The sequence below is a fragment of the Artibeus jamaicensis genome, unplaced genomic scaffold, assembly GCF_021234435.1.
Source record: "Artibeus jamaicensis isolate MK-2021 breed Jamaican fruit bat unplaced genomic scaffold, CSHL_Jam_final scaffold_833, whole genome shotgun sequence".
NCBI lineage: Eukaryota > Metazoa > Chordata > Mammalia > Chiroptera > Phyllostomidae > Artibeus > Artibeus jamaicensis.
In genome coordinates, this window is record NW_026522056.1 from 2365185 (window position 1) to 2385025 (window position 19841).

The 19841-nt window shown below is 49.1% G+C and overlaps 1 protein-coding gene across 10 annotated transcripts in view; it reads left to right on the top strand.

The window, feature by feature from the left end:
• The first annotated feature begins 2181 nt into the window (after positions 1-2181).
• Positions 2182-19841, top strand: part of MCF2L (MCF.2 cell line derived transforming sequence like) — a 167919-nt gene continuing 150259 nt past the window's right edge. For 4 of the 10 annotated variants that reach the window (XM_037140751.2, XM_037140809.2, XM_037140790.2 and 1 more), the window contains exons 1-3: positions 2182-2540; positions 3806-3884; positions 9493-9665. In XM_037140751.2, the coding sequence (XP_036996646.2) occupies positions 3877-3884; positions 9493-9665 (181 nt within the window). In that variant the 5' untranslated portion in view covers positions 2182-2540; positions 3806-3876. Of the gene's footprint in view, positions 2541-3805; positions 3885-7839; positions 7978-8608; positions 8922-9492; positions 9666-9752; positions 9856-19841 lie in introns of those variants that run through there. The other 6 variants (XM_037140759.2, XM_037140889.2, XM_037140775.2 and 3 more) reach the window with 5 other exon arrangements.

The following is a 19841-nucleotide window of genomic DNA, read 5'->3' on the forward strand; positions in this document are numbered from 1 at the left end:
TGCACTTTCTAGATCCCCCTTTTTGATGGTAATTTCCTTGTGCCTCACTGAGGCTTCTGTAGTTGTGAAAGCCACAGAGTCACAAAGAACTCTTCTGGCCATAACAAGCTAGACATCAGCGGGACACTACTCAGGATAGTGATAAGCTGAGCTGGGCTTTTGTTCTTAGGGGAATTCATTTCCCCTTGAATTACCTCCAGTTTAGAATTAGCCCTAAGCTTTTCTGAACAGCACAGAACTCTCAGGGTTTTGTTCTCTGTATTTTCACTGCATTGGTGACCGTGTCCCAAAACAATAAGCGTTCACGGAGAAGGAAAGACGGACAGGCTGCGTCTGCTGGGTTGTTGGTTCCCAGGGAGGTGCCTCCCAGTTCCCTGCCAGTTCGGGGGCTGTGTAACTGAGATGACTGCTCAGGATCCTGGTGGCAGTCCTCAAATGGTGGCAGAATGCATCTCAGGTCGGAGCCGATGCTATGCTACCCGTGGGATTTGAGCCTGAAGCCTGCACGCATTCCCCTGCCGGGGTCGAAGCTCAGGTCACTGGCCATTTCCTCTCATTTTCTGCACCAGTGGTGCTCTCTGCTTGCATATCCTGCAGAGAGCTCCTCCCCGGTGGGCCCCTTGGGCTACCTCCTTTTGGACTTTTGTTGCTCAATTAAACAATATTTAATATAGCCTGTCAGGAAGAATCTCTGTTACCAGATAGTCTTTGATGCTATCATGGGAAATGGGGAATTGGTCTTAAAAAAAAAAAAAAAGGTAAAGAACACCACGTCAGCCCACTCTCACCTTTTTCTCACAGGTTTTGAGGGTGTTTCCAGTCGTGTGCCCTTCTTGTCTCCTGGACTCATTCATTCTGTGAGGGAAAACTACTGGGCTGAGGGAACTCCCCGTCCGTTTAATTTCCTATCCCCCTCGAACTGCCCCAGATCTTCTCCAGCCCAGCCTGCCCCCTTCCTCAGTGAACCCTGCTGGCTCTGTTCATTCAGTAACCCCTGTTCTCCCTCCGCGCCCTCCCCCGCCTCCCCCAGTGCCTCCGCAGGAGAGTGTGGAGCCTGGAGACACAGCATCCAGGCGGGGAGAGCCCGGGCCCCTACTCAGAGCGGCGTCAGGGCGCGCACCCCGATTTCCCACCGGCCCCGGGCGGCGTGGCGCAGCCCGTCTGGCCCCAGGCGGCTCAGCGCCCGGGCACTCTCCGCCCAGGTCAGGGTCCGCGACTGCGCGCGCGGGGCTTGGGCAGCGCTTGGCTCCTCAGCGTGGTGTGTCCTGCACTTGGAGTTGCCTTTTGGGTTTATGCTTAGTATTTCCCATTCGGAAGAACTCTGGTTTTGTTTTATTCAAAGGGGCTGCCCATCTTTATCCACGAAATGCAGACATTTTAAAGCTCCAATTGAAGTTTCTGTCCAGATCAACACTGGGGATGTTTTAGTATTTCTATACCTTTCTTTTTGCCTTTCTAGTTTTCTAACAGAAAACTTCTGTTTCCCCGGAACCTTGGAAGACACAAGAATGAAAAGGCAGGGTCTTTCTCCTTTCCTTGCAAAAGTGTCTCAAGGGTTGGCACCCACGCAGCCGGCTCCGCGGCGCCGGGCCCTGCGTGCTCCTCTCGGGGGCGCCCTTCTGCGTTAACGCCGAGAGGCGCGGCGGCCGACGCAGGCGCCCGAAGACCCGAAAACGGGCACCGTAACCCCAAGCAGTCGCGGAGCTCGGGTTTCCCGTTTTCTGACCCACGAGTAGCGGCGATCCGCTTCCTCCCTCCGCGAGGATGGCCCGCCCGAGGCCCGGCCGCAGCCCGGGTCCAGGGAAGCCGGGGACCCAGGGCGGCCCAGGGCGGCTGCGAGTCCCAGCGAGGGACCCCGCGCTTCGGGGAGGCCGCGCAGTCTCCCTTCTGGCCGACTGGGGCCCCGGGCCTCGAGGGAGCGGGCGGGACCCGTTTTGCAGGTGAGCCCCAGGATGTGGGGTCTCGGCCGGGGAGAATCCGGAGCAGACCCCCAACTCCGCCCGGTGCCCTACGGTCGCGCGGCCTGAGTCCGGGGCCGGAGCGACCCCTGGCGAAAGGCCGGGACCTGCTTTCTTGGGGGGAAGGGGGACCCGGCTCGCGGCCGCCCCGCCCTCCGACCCCGCCCCCCGCCCTCAATCCCGCCCCTTCCCCTGCCGCTCCCTCCCTTCCCCGCCCTCCCCTTCCCTGACCTGTCCACCCCGCCCCTCCGCCCTCTCTCCCTCTCCCCCCGACTTCTCCCCTGCCTCCTGCCCTCCCTCCCTCTAACTTGTCCCGGCGGTCCACCTTACCCCGGCCTCTCCCCTACGTCCTTCCCTCTCCTGCCCCTCTCCGGTCCCTCCCCTCCCCTCCGCAGTTGCCCACGTCCCCCTCCTTCCACTGCCCTTTCTCCTCCCCCTCTCTCTCTCCTCCCCCTTCCCCCCTCCCCTGCCCGGGGACGGGAGGAGACCGTGGCGTCAGCGGGCTGACACCTGTGGGCACCTGCGAGCGTGGAGGACAGGGAGCCGAAGACCGCGGGGAGGACTGTCCCACGGCCGGATCAGGTGCGTGGGGGGTGGGAGCGGAGAAGGTGGCAGGAGGAGGTGGCGCGGACACGGCGTCTGGGAGGCAGAGGGACTGCGGCCTGGGCAGGCTGGGACCATATTCCCCCACCATCTGCCCCGCCCGGCCTCTGGCCTCTGGGACCCCAGGGGATCCCAGCCTAGGGAGCCTTCCGGCCTGAGGATGCAGCTGCAGGTGCACAGATGCCTCCTCACGGTCATGGGCAGGGCTTCCTCTCACATCCCGACAGGTGTCACCCGGGGGGGGCTCTTTCCTCCAGAGATCCCCTAATACCTCTCAGAGCCACACCGGTGCCTGCTGATGCATCATTTCTGGGACAGTTGTGGGGACAGGGCAGTGTGGCCTGGATGTCCCCTGGCCGTGTTGCTCTGGGAAGTTCTCCCAGCTCAGCAGCTGGGAAGGGACAGAAACCTAGCTGCTTTGCCTTTCAAACGGGAACGGAAAAGAAGACTCCTGCAGTTTAGAAGACAGAATGTCGTTTTCTCATTCAACTCCTAGGCTATTCCTACCACGTGTTTTTAAAATCACCTTTGTTGCTCTTCATCCCTTTGGCTCCAGTGTAGCACTAAACACTTAAAAAGGAGCCACAGCGGAGGAGGATGGGGGTAGAGAGCAACCGGAGGAGACTTTTTTCCTAGAGCAACTGCAATCTTAACTCAATTGGAAACGTCCCCATCTAGGGGCAGCTGGCCCGATGTTGTCCCTAACAGAATGCCTGTGACTGCCTGTGAACCCTGGCCAGGGAAGGGGTTAAGGTGACCATAAGCTCCCGGGCAGGATGTGCAGGGGACGGCCGTGGGAGGCCCCAGGATGTGTGGCCACCTAGTGTCAGGGCTGAGCCACCAAAATAGAAGTTCATCCCCAGGGGCTGCTGGTGGTTGAGCGTCAGCAGCCCACACCCGGTGGAGGCAGGAGACCCCACTCGGCTGGTAAGTGTGGAGGGTGAGGGCCCGCTGAGGAGCCCTCACCCTGGAGGGTCTTCTGATGTGCAAGTCTGACGGACCGACTGGCCCAAAGTTGCTTTTGTGACCTGAGTTCTCGGACCAAAATGTTCTCCTTAGACCAGCTGCCACTGGGAGGGACCAACCTTCTCACACCGACGGGGGACAGGACACAGTCCTGCCCTGCAGTCCTGGATGCGTAGAGAGGAGGATGAGTTGGTAAAATGGGACCAGTAGGAAGAGAGGGCTTTCCGCTTTACTTTAGGGCCCCCTTAACTGTTCGCTCCCCTTCTTGGGCCCCGCAGCACCCTCCGAGTCCTGACTTCACAACTGGGCAGGAGCCTGGGCGCCTGCAGCGAACGCTCCCGGAGCACCAATGCCTCTGTGAGCCTCAGTTTTGCTTTATGTTAAATTGGGATGATGATGCCTTCCCTGGCTGCCTCACAGAATAGTGAAAAAAAGTAACTTGTGTGAAAGGCTGTAAAATTTTGCATAAAGGGGCGTGCCACTAAGGGGGGTGGGCATTCCTCTTAGTGTTACATACGCCCAATGACAAAGAGTGGTAGAGGCGAAGCTTCCTTACAAGAAGCCTGCAAGGACAGTTAACAGGGAGGCCGTAATTTAATTTACAAAGGTGACTGACTCCAGAGGGATATTTCTCTGCGGGAAATCCCAGCTTTTGATTTTGAGACTCCACCCCTGGGCTTTGTTGCATTCATGTTATAACCTGGTGGTCCACGATCAACTTTATTTTCCTTTTCTGAGGTTGAAGACGTGAAATAAAATCTGGACATTTATCTTGGTGACTTGCAGTGAGTTTACAATCACTTCAAAGGGAGAGATCTCCGCCCCTAGGTTATTAGCTTTTGTAACATGTTGGTGGGGTGGGGGTGGAGGGCCTGAAATTGAAATAGAGGATACTGTAGTATCCTCCAAAATGTTTCTGATTTACAGTAGCCGGCCCCCAATTTAGTTGATGTGGTATGATTGTAAGAGAAGTAGCAGTTAGAAGTGTAACTGCTAGTAACTGTAGTAATAGCAACAATCACAGAAGCGTAATGTTCTGTGTAAAGCTTAGCTTTCTCCTCTTAAATTCACTCCATTACACCCTTTATGTCAGCTCACAGAGCAGGAAGACTCTGGGCTGAGCACGCAGGACCGGCAGGTTCGTTTTCATAGTGATCCTCCAGGGAGAGAGGCCCTCAGCTCTGTGCAGTCTCACAGGCTGCCCCTTAGAACGCAGGCTCCGGGGTCTGCCAAGGCCACGAGCCTGACCGGGCTGGGCCTAGAGCCCACACCCAAAGCAAGCCTGGTGATGCTCAGTGACTTTTCTCCCTTGACAAGGGCAGTAGAGGAGCAGGGTGGGGTGTCTTTACCAAAATACCTGCAGAAAGAACTGCCCTGGGCTGAGCGCCTGAATTACGGCAAAGGCTGCAAGGAGCTGGGTGGAGTCTGGCTTCTCAGTCGTCATGCGGTAGCTTGATGAGGCTCAGGACGGCACCCGCTTGAGGACTGCCCAGGTGTTTCTAGTGTCCTCGCAGGCTTTGTGCTGGCATGGCCTGGCTGCAGCCACAGAACCGGGCTTCCTCGAGTAAAACTTTCAGAACTTCCAGCCCACAATAGGTTACTGGACACCCCATGATTACCAAGAAACTCTTGGACAACTCAGGGGCTGGACATTTTGACTTTGTGGTTCGTGGCGTATCCCGAATGTGATTCATTAAGCATCATGGCAGCCCTAGTGAGCTCCGGAATCCACAGGAAATGCAGGCCCCTCCCAGAACCTCCCAGTACGTCTTTGGAGCCCAAAGGACCAGTCCCTACCAGCTGGAGGTGGCCCTGGAGCAACCATGTGCCCATCTTGAAGAGCCTGCCCCAGGCAGGTGACCTTCGAGACTTGTCAAGTGACATGTTTGTTGGCTGTAACTCACAGTTGGGGGCCATTCAGCCTAATCTCTTGAGAAAGTGAAGACTATTATTCAAATTACTAAACTGAAACAAAGAGACAACTCAGAACAAATAAGACAGTACTGATGTGATTGCCAATGAGCATACCAGCTGGCGAGCATTTAAGATCTTCTCAGTGTCCCCCTCCTCCCTTGTCTATTTCTCATTCAGAATTAAGGGTTGGAGCAAGAATGCAGAACAGGACCGGCCCCTGCACAGAGAGTGGGTATGAGAGGCAGCATCTGAGTGAGGGGGAGAAGACGGAGATGGACAGAGGGGCGGGGGAGGAGGCGGCGCAGTGAGGGGGGAGGAGAGGAGGTGGGGGGATAAACAGGCAGGGAAAGCAGCTCCCCCTTTACCTTCAGCTCTCCCTTTCCTAGGGCCGCCTTCCTTTTTTTTTTTTTTTTTGAATGGGAAGACAACTACATATTGAAGATGGGCAATTCTTAACTGATAATACAGTCGTTATGAGCGATAACAATGCAGCCAGTTTGGGATATTTCTCTCTCTTTTTAAAATATTTTATTTATTTATTTATTTATTTATTTATTTGTAGAGAGAGGGGGAAAGGAGGGAGAACGAGGAGAGAAACATCAATGTGTGGTTGCCTCTCACGCGCCCCCTACTGGGGACCTGGCCCGAAACCCAGGCAAGTGCCCTGATTGGGAATTGAACCAGTGACCCTTTGGTTCACAGGCTGGCACTCAATCCACTGAGCCACACCAGCCAGTGCTATATTTCCCTTTTATAAATGCATTTTTTTCTAGGGTTCCTGCTTCAATGGAGAAGCAGCTGGAGCCAGCAGAGTCAGATTTTTACACTAACACATTTCCTCTCCTGTTAGTGAGAGGCCACGCAGTGCTGGAACCCCCCGCCCGCACTTCTTTCCATCAGACTCTCCCAAGGGCCCTGTGACTGTGCCCTGTGCAGGAGTGCCCCTGAGCCGGACATCGGGATGTGTGTGCGGGAACTCTGGCCCACATACCAACTGGCTCTCCCAGGACTCTGAGCTCCTGAGTGGGGGCTGCCCTGATGACTGTCCCCTCGGCACCCAGGTGGACCATGCAGGTGGGCTGGAATCTCGGCCGAGCAGACAGGAGGGCCAATGAAATTAGTTGACTTGGGTCTCCCACTGGGCTTGCTCCAGTCCTAGCCGTCCAGTGACGGCGCTGTGGTCTGTGTGCTCTGTGCGAGATACCTAGAGCCTCTGAGAGATAAAGACCAGCCTTGGGCCCACTGCCATTTCACCTTGGTCCTGGGTGCTTAGCAGGGCTTGTCCAGTGGCAGACAGAACTCCCAAAGGCCATTGACACAGTTTGCTGCTCTGTGCATGCCAGTCTTGAGATTTTCATTTATTTTACTATTATTATTTTTAAGTATATTTTTTTGTTGATTTTAGAGAAAGAGGAAGGGTGAGGGGTGAGCGGGGGTAGGGGAGAGAAAGGAAAGAGAGAGAAACATTGATGTGAGAAACATCACTCGGTCGCCTCTCTTACGTGCCCTGACCGGTGATCAAACTCACAACCTTTTGGTTTATGGGATGATGCTCCAACCAACTGAGCCACCAGCCAGAATTCCAGTCTTGAGATTTTTAAAACGAACAGGTATCAGTGACAACTGAGGTGGGTCTGACATCTGGATCTGTCCTTTGTGCCCCAGGGGTTACTTAACTGTGGAAAATCCGCTGTTGGGGAAGCCACCCCCTCACTTGTACCTGTGCCTGCCTGCATGTCTTGGGGTTGTTTGGACCATGATGTCCTTCACTTTGGGGGATGTCATTGTCCAGAGCAGCTGAAAAATAAAAATCCTAGTGGGAGGGGTGATCCTAGGGCAGAAGCCCCACCCTCCCCAGGCCCCTGGCACCAGCTGTCCTCAGCAAAACCCAGGAGTCTCTGGCGCCCGTGGCCGACCTGCCCGGGAGGGGAAGCAGCATCAGACTTTGTCCTTTCCAAGTGGGGGATGGCCTCCCTGTCCAGTCGGGAGAAGGGCACGTTTGTTCTGTTTTTCAGAACAAACTAAATTAAAACCAAACCTTGGATCTTGTCAATCGTATCCTGAGACTGAGTGAGTACTGATAATTTGTAACATCTTGCCAAGTTGAGGACAGCAGCAGCAGGAACCTTTCTCAGGTTGGTGGAAGGGCTCAGATAATGGACAGCTCTCTGGGACCTGCGGGCAGATCTGGGAAGTGAGAACAGAGGGGCAAGCCTACACTGCGCCTTTTCTTGGTCCCTTCTGGAGGTTTACGATCACAAGTAGCCTGCTCCTGTTTGAAATTCTCCCAGTAGAATCTGGCAGGAAAGAGGACAAAACAGGATTTGCTGTTTTGTTTTTAATCAGGGAAACCTTCCTTTTTTGATGTCAAGACTACACTTAAGCAATCCAAAGTCTGTGCACCTGGGTCTGGCGGCACTTGACAGGCTGTGCCTTCCCGGGAGCACCAGGCACGCTCCCGTTTTCTTGGAAAGAACAGGAACCAAGGACAAATGACAAATGCCGAGGCGCAAGGTCCTGCCAGAGGAGAGTGGATGTGAGATACGGCTCATCTTCTCCCATTTTCACTGTGAAGGTTCCTGGTGATGGGGTTGCACACAGGAGTTTAAGGAATAAGGTTATAGGAACCAGGAAGACATTCCTGGAAATGAGGCATGAAAGGCACATATGGGTAATAAGCAAGTTATTGACCAACAATAGCATTAATAAAAACAAAGGGATGGAGTGTCTGGAAGGATCAGCAGTGAAGCCCAGCAGAACTGCATGCTTTAGCAGGAAGAGGAGGGGGTGGGAGAAATGGGACATCTTGTTAGGGACAGGTGTGGACTCAGTGACATCCCAAAGTATGGAGGATCTGAACTGTGTGACCCCACCCCCAACATCCTGTGGTGACTCCTTTCTCTCTGGAATGATCCCTGAGACTCAGTGCCGAAGTGCTCCTGTAGGGGGCGTATTGGAACCCCTCCCTAGGGCCGGCCAGCACTGGGGTAGCTTATGAAGGTGCCCAAGTGTCCGAAAGGTGGTCAGACCTGTGAACCTCACTAAGTGCAGGCTGGCATCCGGTGGCCAGGGAGGGAACGAGTGGCTGGGGCCTGTCTCAGGACAGTGGGGGAAGGTGGGGCCCTCCAAAAGGGAGAGATGTTTCTAATCTCCCAGTGTTCTTGCAGGGCCACTAAGGGCATCCCTGTGGGTGACGCTTGAGGCAGGGACTGAACTAAACCCGAAATGGAGAGAGCAGAGTGTAAGCAGTGAAATGGAAAGGTGGGATCACTGGTGGATCCACAAGTCAAATGTATTCCAGTCAAGTTATTTACAGCTTCATTCTCGAAGAAGGGACCCTGCCAGGTGCTGAGCCAACAGGGGAAATAATAATGAACCATAAATACGCTAAAAGACAAAGTGCAAAGAAGTGTGTTGGTAATCACCCCATGCAGACGCATCCTTTGTCCAGCAAATAATTTCAGATGGCTTCTGTTTGGGGTATAGTTATTAGTTATCTCTTTAAATTCAAGACTGCTTCCAAAACACTTGATTTAAGTTTCTTTGCCAAATCTTCACTGGAGGAATAAGATTTTAAATGTTTGTTCTGGAACTCTCAGGACATTCTTTACTTAGGGGATTTAAAATGTTCTTAAGTAATCTAAATAAGCCATCAGCGATGGTGTTGAAAGTTTGCCAGCGGAGTGAAGTAGACTGTGACATTGAGACCAGGAGAATCGAGACTTTTATATCCTTGAAATAAGAGACTGAAGGTCAAGGGGCAAAATCTAGGTTTTGCTTTCTTGTAAGCAGCAGAAGTAAACATTTTTCCTAATGCAACTCTATTTCACCTCAATATCATATAAGAAGTTTGCTCAGTTAATTGAACATTGACATAGTAGAAATTCGTTGGAGAAGAAGGAATTTAATTTTAAACACACAATATCCATTTCAGAATAAATGTGACTGGAAGCTGCATCTAGTTATCTTAGCTTTGTTCAAAGAAATGATTCTGACGTGTGTTGGCAGTGTGAACTCATTTTCCTTTTAAAATCTGTTTTTCACACCACAGACTAATGTTTGACTGTTGGAGATTTATCTTCTGCAAGAAAACTGGAGGCAAGGATTGTTCTTGCCCACGAGGATCCAATGAGGCCAAAACAGAAGAAAGGGATCATCAGATTGATGTGTCCGACGTCATCAGGCTTGTTCAAGATCACCTAGAGGAGACAGGGACAGGTAGAGGCCAGTTTTAAACTTCGTTTTGATGCTGAAGCTCTTACTATTAATTGGACTCAAAAGTCTCGTTCTTAGTTGTTCTGGTCTTTGTAGGGACTGAAGCGTTTGGATCTGGGAGACCAGTTTGCAGGCCTCACTGGTCGTGTGCTGGGGGCGTGCACACTGAGCTCAGGCAGCTGCGACCTGACACGTCTAGGTGAGAAGTCTCGAGGTGTTTGCTCATTCACCTTTCTGGTGGTTATTTAACTTAGCACATTAAAATGAAGTTGGCTCTGGTGAGAGATCATGAGAAATGTCTGTTTGGGTTTTAAACAAAGCACAGTGCACCTGAAGGGAACTATTCCCAGCCTTTGCTTCAGTTTTCAAAACACAAGACCTTTTGTTTAAATTTGCTCTGTTGTCATACTGAGATGGGGAGGAAGCTTTTACCAGTCTCGGAATCAGTGACCCATGTCCAAATGGCAGAATGAGCAGCACACACTCCCCAAAGCTCTGCCTGACCCCTTATCCCAGCCTGGGGGTGCTTTTCCCCTTGTTCCTGGCTAATCTGAGAGCTTTCATGCGTTTCTTAATGGAAGGACTCCAAAACTACCATTTTCATTAGACAAGGCTAGTGCAGCCACAGACTGCCCAGGGGAAGGGGTGAATCTGGTGGCAGTTGTGCTGCCTGGTACCACAGTGCCCACCTGGGGCTGGGCCAGGACCAGGCAGGCCCCCCAAGCCAACAGCCAGAGGCTCATCTGGGCACTTCGATGAAACTACTTGTTCTCTAAAGCTGGAACTTTCTCAGCCCTGCCCTGCGCTGACACTGGCTGTGCCTAACCTGCACGGCTGGACTGGCTGGAGCCTGTGCTGCCGACCCCTGGCCTCCTCCTCAGGGCTGGTCCAGGGTTTCCACCCTCTGATGTTCGTCCATGGGTGAGGGTCGTACCCCCATCTTCGGATGTCTGGCACTTGCATGTCTGCTCCTGAGGGGTGTCTGGTGCATACCCCCAGAGCCAGCAGCTCTGAGCCACAGCTCTGCTGGTGGGCCCTTGCACTTGCAAACGTGGTTGCTATTTGAACTTGGCCGGCTGGCAGGTTGAATTCCAGTGTGGTGGCCCCACCAGCAATGTGTTTAGTTTTGTAGGTTTAGAAACTTGATTTTCGTCACTTTCCTCGTTAGTGATAGTTCTCAAGCAAGAGACTGAAGCCTGTACCTCTAAGTTCATCTCCTCGTGACAGGAGCACCTTATTTTTCCAACAACAAGTTTTCTCATTTATGACCCAGTCACAGTTCCGATTCTCTGATATGCACCCCTGTGAGGAACAAAGTCGGTGCTGAGATGGTCGCCACTGGGAGAGCGAAGGGAGCAGAGGGTTGCTGGGAAAATGCTGCCGAAAACCTCCGCTCCTGCGCTGTGAAAAGGACTTAGAAAGGAGGCGAGCTTCCAGCTTGAGCAAGAGGATGATTGCAAGGGTGCCAGTCCCTATGTATCATTAGCTCATATGGCTGGAAGTTTGTCTAGTCTTTCAGTGCTCAGCACGGCTGCGCATTGACTGCCCAGAACCACTTGGAAGCCAGCAGTGGTGGGCTTTCCCAAGCACCAGGGAACCTGCTGTGTGTCAGGTTTGCAGGCTGCAAGGGAGCTGACCTGTGGCGGAAACGGAGAGCCTCGGTCACCAGCCTGGCTGCCTGAACCCTTCCCTGACTCAGCTGCGTCTCCCCGGCTGAGCAGTACGAGACCCAGTGTGGTGATGAGAAGCATGACTCAAGAGCAGGGTGCCCAGGTTCGAATTCCAGTTTGTCACTCTCCAGCCCCACCAGAGTGGGCAAGTCATGAAACCTCCACTGTGTGGGTGACGTGGTGTCATGCCCGAGGGGTTGCTGGGAGGGTCCAATCAGTGTAAGGTGCTCAGGACAGTGGCAGGCAGAGCTGTGCCTGAGTCCTGAGTCATATCACCATCCCAAGCCTTCTTCTTTCTCTTGTAACCTGCAGGACCCTTGCAGAGCTACACACACACACACAGGAGCTTGTATGCACGCACATGCACACACAGTACAGTTTAGCAAGGAGGGCATTAAAGCTTGTCTGGCTGTCCAGAGTTCCTGCTCTCTGAATTCCATATGGTGCCTTTGCATGTAAATGCCAGGTATGTGTGCACTGCCACTGCCATTCTTGCCTTCATGCGGGTGACTGATGGGGCCTGATGCAGTCTCTCTCTAACACCACACGTGCCCACATTCCCCATCGGACAGGGTAGGTGACCCCATGTCCACGGTAACAGCGGTTCTGTGCTGCCAAGTTTTGGCTGGACTTCCTGTTCCTCCAGCATCAGTTGGAGACACTCACCCAACGAGCTGCGAGTCCGGCAAGGGAGCAATGGTCTGGGAACATTTTGTTCATCTTAACACCAGCGTGAAAGATCGAGACGGTGCACGTATACGGATCAGCAATCTCCGTGTCACAGCAGAGGTGAAGGGGCAGAACCAGTGCCAGTGGCTGGGACGGCCTGTCAGGGGGCACGGGCGCGCTTTCCTGTTTTTAGAATGCCGCTGCCACGCATGTTTGCTCTTTAAAAGGTTTTATGTACTCTGATCAGTGAATAGTATCTTTAATGATGCCAACCATTTTTTTCCCCAACAAACTTCCTGAGTATCTTGAACCGGTCCTGGGGAAAAAACCCACAAATGAAATGCAGTCCTTGTCTTGGACTTAAACAAAGACCATCTGAAATACTAAGTTGAATGATATCAGTCATTTCATGTAGCTGAACTAGATGCCTCTGTGATGCGCGATTGCACAGAATTCTGGGAGCGGACTGGGAGGTGTGAGCGTGTCCTCCCGGAGGAGGCTGCAGGATGGGGAAGAGCTGCAGGAAGAGGGAGACTTGAAAACTTCGTAGCAACAGAGGCCACATTATGAGAGATTTTTACAGGGGGTGTTGCAGAAGCAGTTAGCTTGGGCTTTGAAAACCTATTTTGGGAAAGGCAAAAGTGACCACAGGAAACTGCTGCTTGGAAGGAAATTGGCTCTTTGATTATCTCCACTGTTTCTGGCGTGGATGGTAATCACAGCTTGATGAAGACTGAGTGAATGGCAGTGATTGTGGCCTTTTCGGGGGTCAAGTTGTGCAGAGTATGATAGATGTTGTCTTCCAAAGCTCATGTCATTTCCTTGGGAGAGTCATTGCTTTTCCCTTGTAGGCCACCGAATGTTGCAAAGCCGTCCTGGGAAGCGGCCGTTCCGAGAGCGCCCCACACAGGCAAGGAAAGGCGGAACAGTGTGAGAGGAGTAGCGAGGGGCCGCGCTTGATCGCTCTTGTCTTTGTGGTTTTAGGAGTCCCAAATGGGACGTTCTCAAAAGGTGAATTCATTGCTTATGAAAACGGAGCTTCATCATTGCTACAAATGGTTTAGTTCTCCTTTTTAACTTTTCCTGATATCTTGGTCTTTTTCACTTTGGCTTTTTATAACATTCAGGAAGCTAGCAGGAGTTCCAATTCTTTAGAATACATACTCACTGCACATGAATTTACAAATGACTGGGGACTAGCTGGTGCGTTACTAGTTGATGCCAGAAGCACAGATGGCATTCTTCTCACAGCAGCTCTCAAAGGGCCACGGCCAGGCGCGGTGGTCACCAGAGGGAGGGGCAGGGACTATGTGTGACTCTCCAGGTCTCAGGTCAGAGGGCCCTGGAGCCGATCAATTCCCCAACCACCTCTGCAAGACCTGAGGAGATTCCAGGGAGTCCTCTGGTCTCCCAAGAGCTCCTGCATGGACTCTTCTAGGTGGTATCCATTGTCTTGGTGATTTTCATTGTTGATTGAAATGGATGTGACGTATTACTTAGAACTGGGAATAATGACTCTGAGCCTGTGAAGAAACGTTCTTCGCGTGAACCGAAGGTGCCTGGAAAGCAGCTCAGCGACCAGAGCCCCGGATCTCCTCATCCCCCGTCTCTGGCAGCCAGCACCCCGTCCGTGGCACATCCAGGAGCAGCAGTGGTGTAATCAGTGTTTGATCGGTTAGTGGGTTTTCTATCTAACTGTGCGCTTTACAGTAACTGCTGTATGATTAAGGTTATTAAGGGGCCAAACTGCCCTGGCTGGTGTAGCTCAGTGGATTGAGTGCGGGCCTGTGAACCACACGATCGAGGTTCAATTCCCAGTCAGGGCACATGCCTGGGTTGCAGGCCGGTTCCCTGCAGGCCAGTTCCCAGCAGGGGATGCACGAAAGGCAACCATACATTGATGTTTCTCTCCCTCTCTCCTTCCCTTCCCCTCTAAAGATAAATAAATAAAATCTTTAAAAAAAAAGGGGGGGGCCAAACTGTCCCCCAGAGAAAGCGCATCTGTCAGTGTACAAGCAGTGGAGAGCATGCTGGTCAACAAGACACAGAACTGCCCTGTGCTCCCCTACCATCCCCCAGCCGTGCTGAGCAGGTCTTCTGGGGAGAGGGCCTTTGCTTTGTCTGAACCATCCCCACATCATAGAAATTCTTCCTCCCACTTCCCGGTCAAAACTCTGTCCATCAGGCCAAGACCAGCAAAAATATCAGCTGTTTCTGCAGCTGCCCTGGGGATGTGCCTGGACTCCAAGAGAGGGCTTGCTGTCTTTATCTCTGGCCATCTGGGTTCCTGTATCTCTAGAGTCACTAAGCAGTGTGAGGACAGGGAATATCTCCGTCCCCACTCCACCCCCAACCTCAGGTCTATAGTAGCGGGCTCCTTGGCTGCTGTGCCCAGCACGGTTAGGGCAGGCTTGCAGCATTGCTCCCCTCGGCCTACTTCGGAGGCCTGGGTCAGCCCTGTGTCCCATGCGGATGTTTTCATCTTCCGTGTGTGCGTTGTGGAAATATTCCAGAGGCACTGCCCTAACACAGGGTGGGCAGCTGATGGATTGATTGGGCAAACTGAGCGGCAAGTGGTGCTTGGTTGGTTGGAAGTGATTCTGTGAAGATGTGTTCTGCTGAAGGGTCTGAGTGAAGTGGGGAAAAGGAAGAGATTTTGCTACCTGAGCACTAAAACTGAACATTAGAAATCTCCAGGAAGATTAACCACCAACAAAAAACTAGAAAAAGGTCGCCACATGACAAAAGATATGGCCTTTAGGTATGCAGCTCTCTTACAAAGCAGAAGCAACGGATGAAGCTCTAGCAGAAAGCTCATTCTCAGGCTTGCAGAGATGGCACCCCACCATGGGGACAGGAGAACTCACAGATGAGAAGCGTGAATTTACCCAGGTCTCTTTTCCCCCATCTGTGCGGGCAAAGTTAAGCCCCACTTCTGGTAAGAACGCCAGTCCTTACAGCTGCCCTGGAAAACCGGTTGATGGAATGGGTACAATCTTCAGATATTTTGTTTACAATCAGCAACTTTCACTTGTAGGAATTTAAACTAAGGAATTAATTTTAGAAATTGTTGCAAAGATTCATGAACAAAGATGTTTATTGTGGCCATTATTATATGATGATGAATATTTGGGGAAAAGCAAAATTACAGGATGAGCGGTTTGGTGAAATTACTTAGCTGTTGGGATGATCATTCTCCCCTGTCTTATGCTATAAGTGAAACAGCCAATTATAAAATGATGTAATATGATAGCAATTTCCTAAACATGAAGTATGAATCATTTTGATAAAGACATAAAATATGCACCGAAATGTAAGCATTTATTATCACACAATTATAATTTGTTTTCCTCTGTTTTTCTGCTTTGGGAACTTTATTATTTATCTCTGTGAAAACACAGGGTTTCGGAAGCAGGTTGTGAGACTGCACCCTCTAGGTATGAGGGCCAGTCTCCAGTCCTAGGCTGACCCTGTTCACAGGGAGCTGGTGGTCTCCCCCTGCTGCCCTACTCACACAGGTGCCATTTCTGCAGGAACTGTCCCCACCCTCGCTATCTCACTGGCACTGCACCTGTGCTTGTCCCGAAGGCTGGAGCTCACCCAGCAATTCCGAAGGAGAAATGTCTCGGGAGAATTTTCCTGGAACTTCACTGGTGGCCCTTGAGGAAAGGGCTAGATATGAATAAAGCCATGGGAAAGCATTATGGTTTAACTCACCTGGCAGAGCAAAAAGCTGCAGAGATTCTCAGAGGTTTACAGCCTCTCAGTTGCAGAGATCTCCTGAGATTACCTTAATCCTGACCTTTGTGGAATGTGTCTGGCTCCTTTGTTCCAGGAGACAAATGTGATCTTTGTTCATTCAGGGGAGAATGGTTCACAGGGCACTTTTGGACCCCTGGGTTCAGGAAGATGGGCCACTAGTAACAGTGCATTGCATTGTATTGGGATTTCATGTGCTATGTAGGAATTCTATTAACATTTGTTTTTTAAACAGATCTCCTCTTTTCTGAACCTTGCAGATTATTTCTCAATTGCTCTACATATAGGGCATTGGAATATATTATTTCCTGGCTATTGAAAGATAACTTTAGGACGCCCCATTCAGTTTTTATACCGAGTCCAAAGCTTAATTTTTGTATTTGTACCGAATCCTTCAATGTTCCAGTCTATTCTCCCAGTTCTTTTCTCCCCCTTTCCCTTCATCTTCCTTTTTTTCTGTATTTTGATTTGTAGTAAGTAATAAACATCTTCGTGGTACAAGTCAAAATACTAATGGTCCCTGACTCACAATGGCTTAACTCACAGTATTTCGACTTGACAATGGTGTGAAACTGATACATAGAAACTGTGCTTTGAATTTTGAACTTGGACCTTTTCCTGGGCTAGCAATACATACGACAGTCTCCCAGGAGGCTGCACAGTGGCAGTGAGCCTCAGCTCCCAGGCAGCCCCACGACCACGGCGGGGGTGGGGGTGGGGTGGGCACTGATGCTCTACAGTGTGCTGTGTTGCCAGCGATTTTGGATATTGTGTTCTGTGTTTCTGCATCACATCACATCTCCTGCTTTTGGTGAGAGAGGGAGGAAGGCAATTACTCTTGAGATGAAACTCAGGATAATTTTTCAAATGTAGGCTAATTTGCAAGCATGTTTAAGGTAGGCTGGGCTAAGCTATGATGTTTGGTAGGTTAGTGTATTCAATGTACTTTCAACTTAGGATATTTTCAACTTATGAGGGGTTCATCAAGATACAACCTCCTCATAAATCGAGGAGCATCTATAATATGAAAGGTGCACCTTAAAAATTCCTGTTCTGATCCTGCCACTAGGTGCCTATTCTTCATCCCAGGAGCCAAGTTTCTTCATCAGTATCCCATGGACCGCCTCCTGGGGTCTTTATGCAAATACAGACAGACACTGGTATATTCTTGGTTTTCTCCTGTTTTATGCAAGAAATAGCATGCTACAAATGCTGTTCTGTACTATTCCCCCTTTATAATGTACCTTGGAGATAATTCCATATCAATAAAGACTGTCTTTTTTCTTTATTTAGTCACACAGTAATCCTTTGTGTAGATAGACTATAGCTCATCAGTCATTGGTAGATGCTTGGGTTTTTGTTTATTGGTTTGTTTATTTTTGCTATTGCATACAATGGTGTAGTTAATGACTCTGTGTGTATGTACATATTTCATTTTGTACATGTGCTGGATTTCAGGTTCTCAGCAGCTGAGTGAGGGCAAATGCTTTTTGATAGTTTTGCTTGAAGTTGCTAATATGTTCCACAGTTTCCATTTTTCACCCACAGGTAGTCACGGGTGGCCCTCTGTAGAGATTCCCCAGTGGGTGCTGGTTTCTATGTTGTGTTTGTCAGTCTGAGAATTGAAAAAGGCTATGTCATCTTGGGCTTAAACTGCATTTGTCTTACAAGTGAGATTGGGCATCTTCTCATCCGTTTGTTATTTATGTTTCTTGTTAGCCCATTTTTTAAATTAGATTGCTAATCTTTTAATGGTTTCTAGGAGCTCCTTATGAATTATGCAGACTAATCCTTGAGAGTTGAGTTGAAAGTATTTTTCTCAGACTGTCATTTTTTTTACTTTTCTTTTTGCCACTTTAAAGATGTAGGTGAATTCAGCATTTTGTGGCTTTGGATTTTGAGTCAAAATTTTAAAAGGCCTTCTTATTCCAGGGTTATAGGGAAATCACCCATATTTTCTTAGTACCTTTATTTATTGACCCATTTGGGTTTATTTTGTTGTATAGTGTCAAGTATGGATTCAACATTTTTTTTCTAGTCTGGTGGTCTTAATGCCATTTTTGCAAATCTCTATACTACAGATTAAAGGCACCACCATGAAAATACATCAAATTTCCATTTGCACTTGATTCAATTTCAAAAATTCTGTTCTCTATCATTGGTCTCTTTGCTTTTCATTTTCTGGCACCACAATAATTATTGGGGCTTTATGGCAGGTGTTCATTCTGATCAGGTTCATTTGACTTTATTGCTCATTGGTAGGGTTTCCTGGCCATCCATGCCACCTTTTTATTTTTATATGAACCAAGGTTCTGTTTAATTACATAATTGCAAAAGCAAACCTGAAAATAATTATTGTTTTATTTCTTCCGATTTTTAATACCTCTGATTTATTTTCCTTATCCAACTGCATTGTCCGGTATCTCCAGGACAATATTAAATAGTAGTGGAGACAGTAGGCATCCTTGTCTAGTTAATTTTGGTGAACATGTCTCCTATAATTTTCCTGTTCAACATTATATTGGCTTTGGGGTGGAGATGTATACTTCGGTGCATGTGTACCTGTGTGTGTGCGTGTGTCATATTAGATTGAATACCCATCCATTTCCTTTACTGAGTGCTTCAGAAATCAAGAATAAATGTTGAATTTATCAAATGCTTCTTCAGTGTCTATAGAGATGATCATAACATTTTTATTTAGATATTAATTATAAGGTAATATATTAATGAAATTTCCCACATTTAATTTTTGCAGCCTTCTCTCTGCATTCTAGTCATGATATCACTTTTTAAATATGTTTCGCCCTGGCTGGCCACCCCCCCCCCCCTCCCCTCTAAGAAATAAATAATAAAATATTTAAAAAAAATAAAATAAAAACCTGAAAATTGTTTGAAAATTGTTTAAAAAAAAATATGTTTCCAGTTCTATTTAATACCCCTCCCTCCCTTTCTTTATTCCTTCTTTCCTTCATTTCTTCCTTCCTTCTATCCTTCCATTTGATATTTGTATATAATATGTCCTAGACGTCTTTCCACGTCCATTCACAGAGATTGACCTTAGTTCATGTCCATGGGTCATACATGTAAGTTCTTTGGCTTCTCCATTTCCCACACTATTCTTAACACTCCCCACCCTATTTTATACCTACCATTTATGCTACTTATTCTCTGTACCTTTTCCCCCATGCCCTGCCTCCCCACTGATAACCCTCCATGTGATCTCCATCTTTGTGGTTCTGTTTCTGTTCTAGTTGTTTGCTTAGTTTGTGTTTTTGATTTTTGGTTCAGTTTTTAGTAATTGTGAGTTTGTTGTCATTTTTATTGTTCATAGTTTTTGATATTCTTTATTTTCCTAGAGAGTCCCTTTAACATTTCATATAATAAGGCTTTGGTGATGATGAACTCCTTTAACTTGACCTTATCTGGGAAGCACTTTATCTGCCCTTCCATTCTAAATGATAGCTTTGCTAGATAGAGTAATCTTGGATGTAGGTCCTTGCCTTTCATGACTTCGAATACTTCTTTAGAGCCCCTTCTTGCCTGCAAGGTTTCTTTTGAGAAATTAGCTGATAGTCTTATAGGAACTCCTTTGTACATAACTCTCTCCTTTTCTTTTCCTCCTTTTAAGATTTTTCTTCTTCTCTTCATTCTTAGGGTAATATAATTATGATGTGCCTTGGTGTGTGCTTCCTTGGGTCTAACTTCTTTGGAACTCCCTGAGCTTGCTGGACTTCCTGGAAGCCTATTTCCTTTGCCAGATTGGGGAAGTTCTCCTTCATTATTTTTTCAAATAAATTTTCAATGTCTTGCTGTTCCTCTTCTCCTTCTGGCATCCCTATGGTTCAGATGTTGGAATGTTTAAAGTTGTCCTGGAGGTTCCTCAGACCCTCATTTTTTTTGAATTCTTGTTTCTTCATTCTGTTTTGGTTGAATGTTTATTTCTTCCTTCTGCTACAAACCATTGATTTGAATCCCAGTTTCCTTCCCTTCACTGTCGGTTCCCTTTATTTCACTTTTCATAGGCTTCACTTTTTCCTCTATTTTGTGACCATACTCAACCATTTCTGTGAGCATCCTGATTACCAGT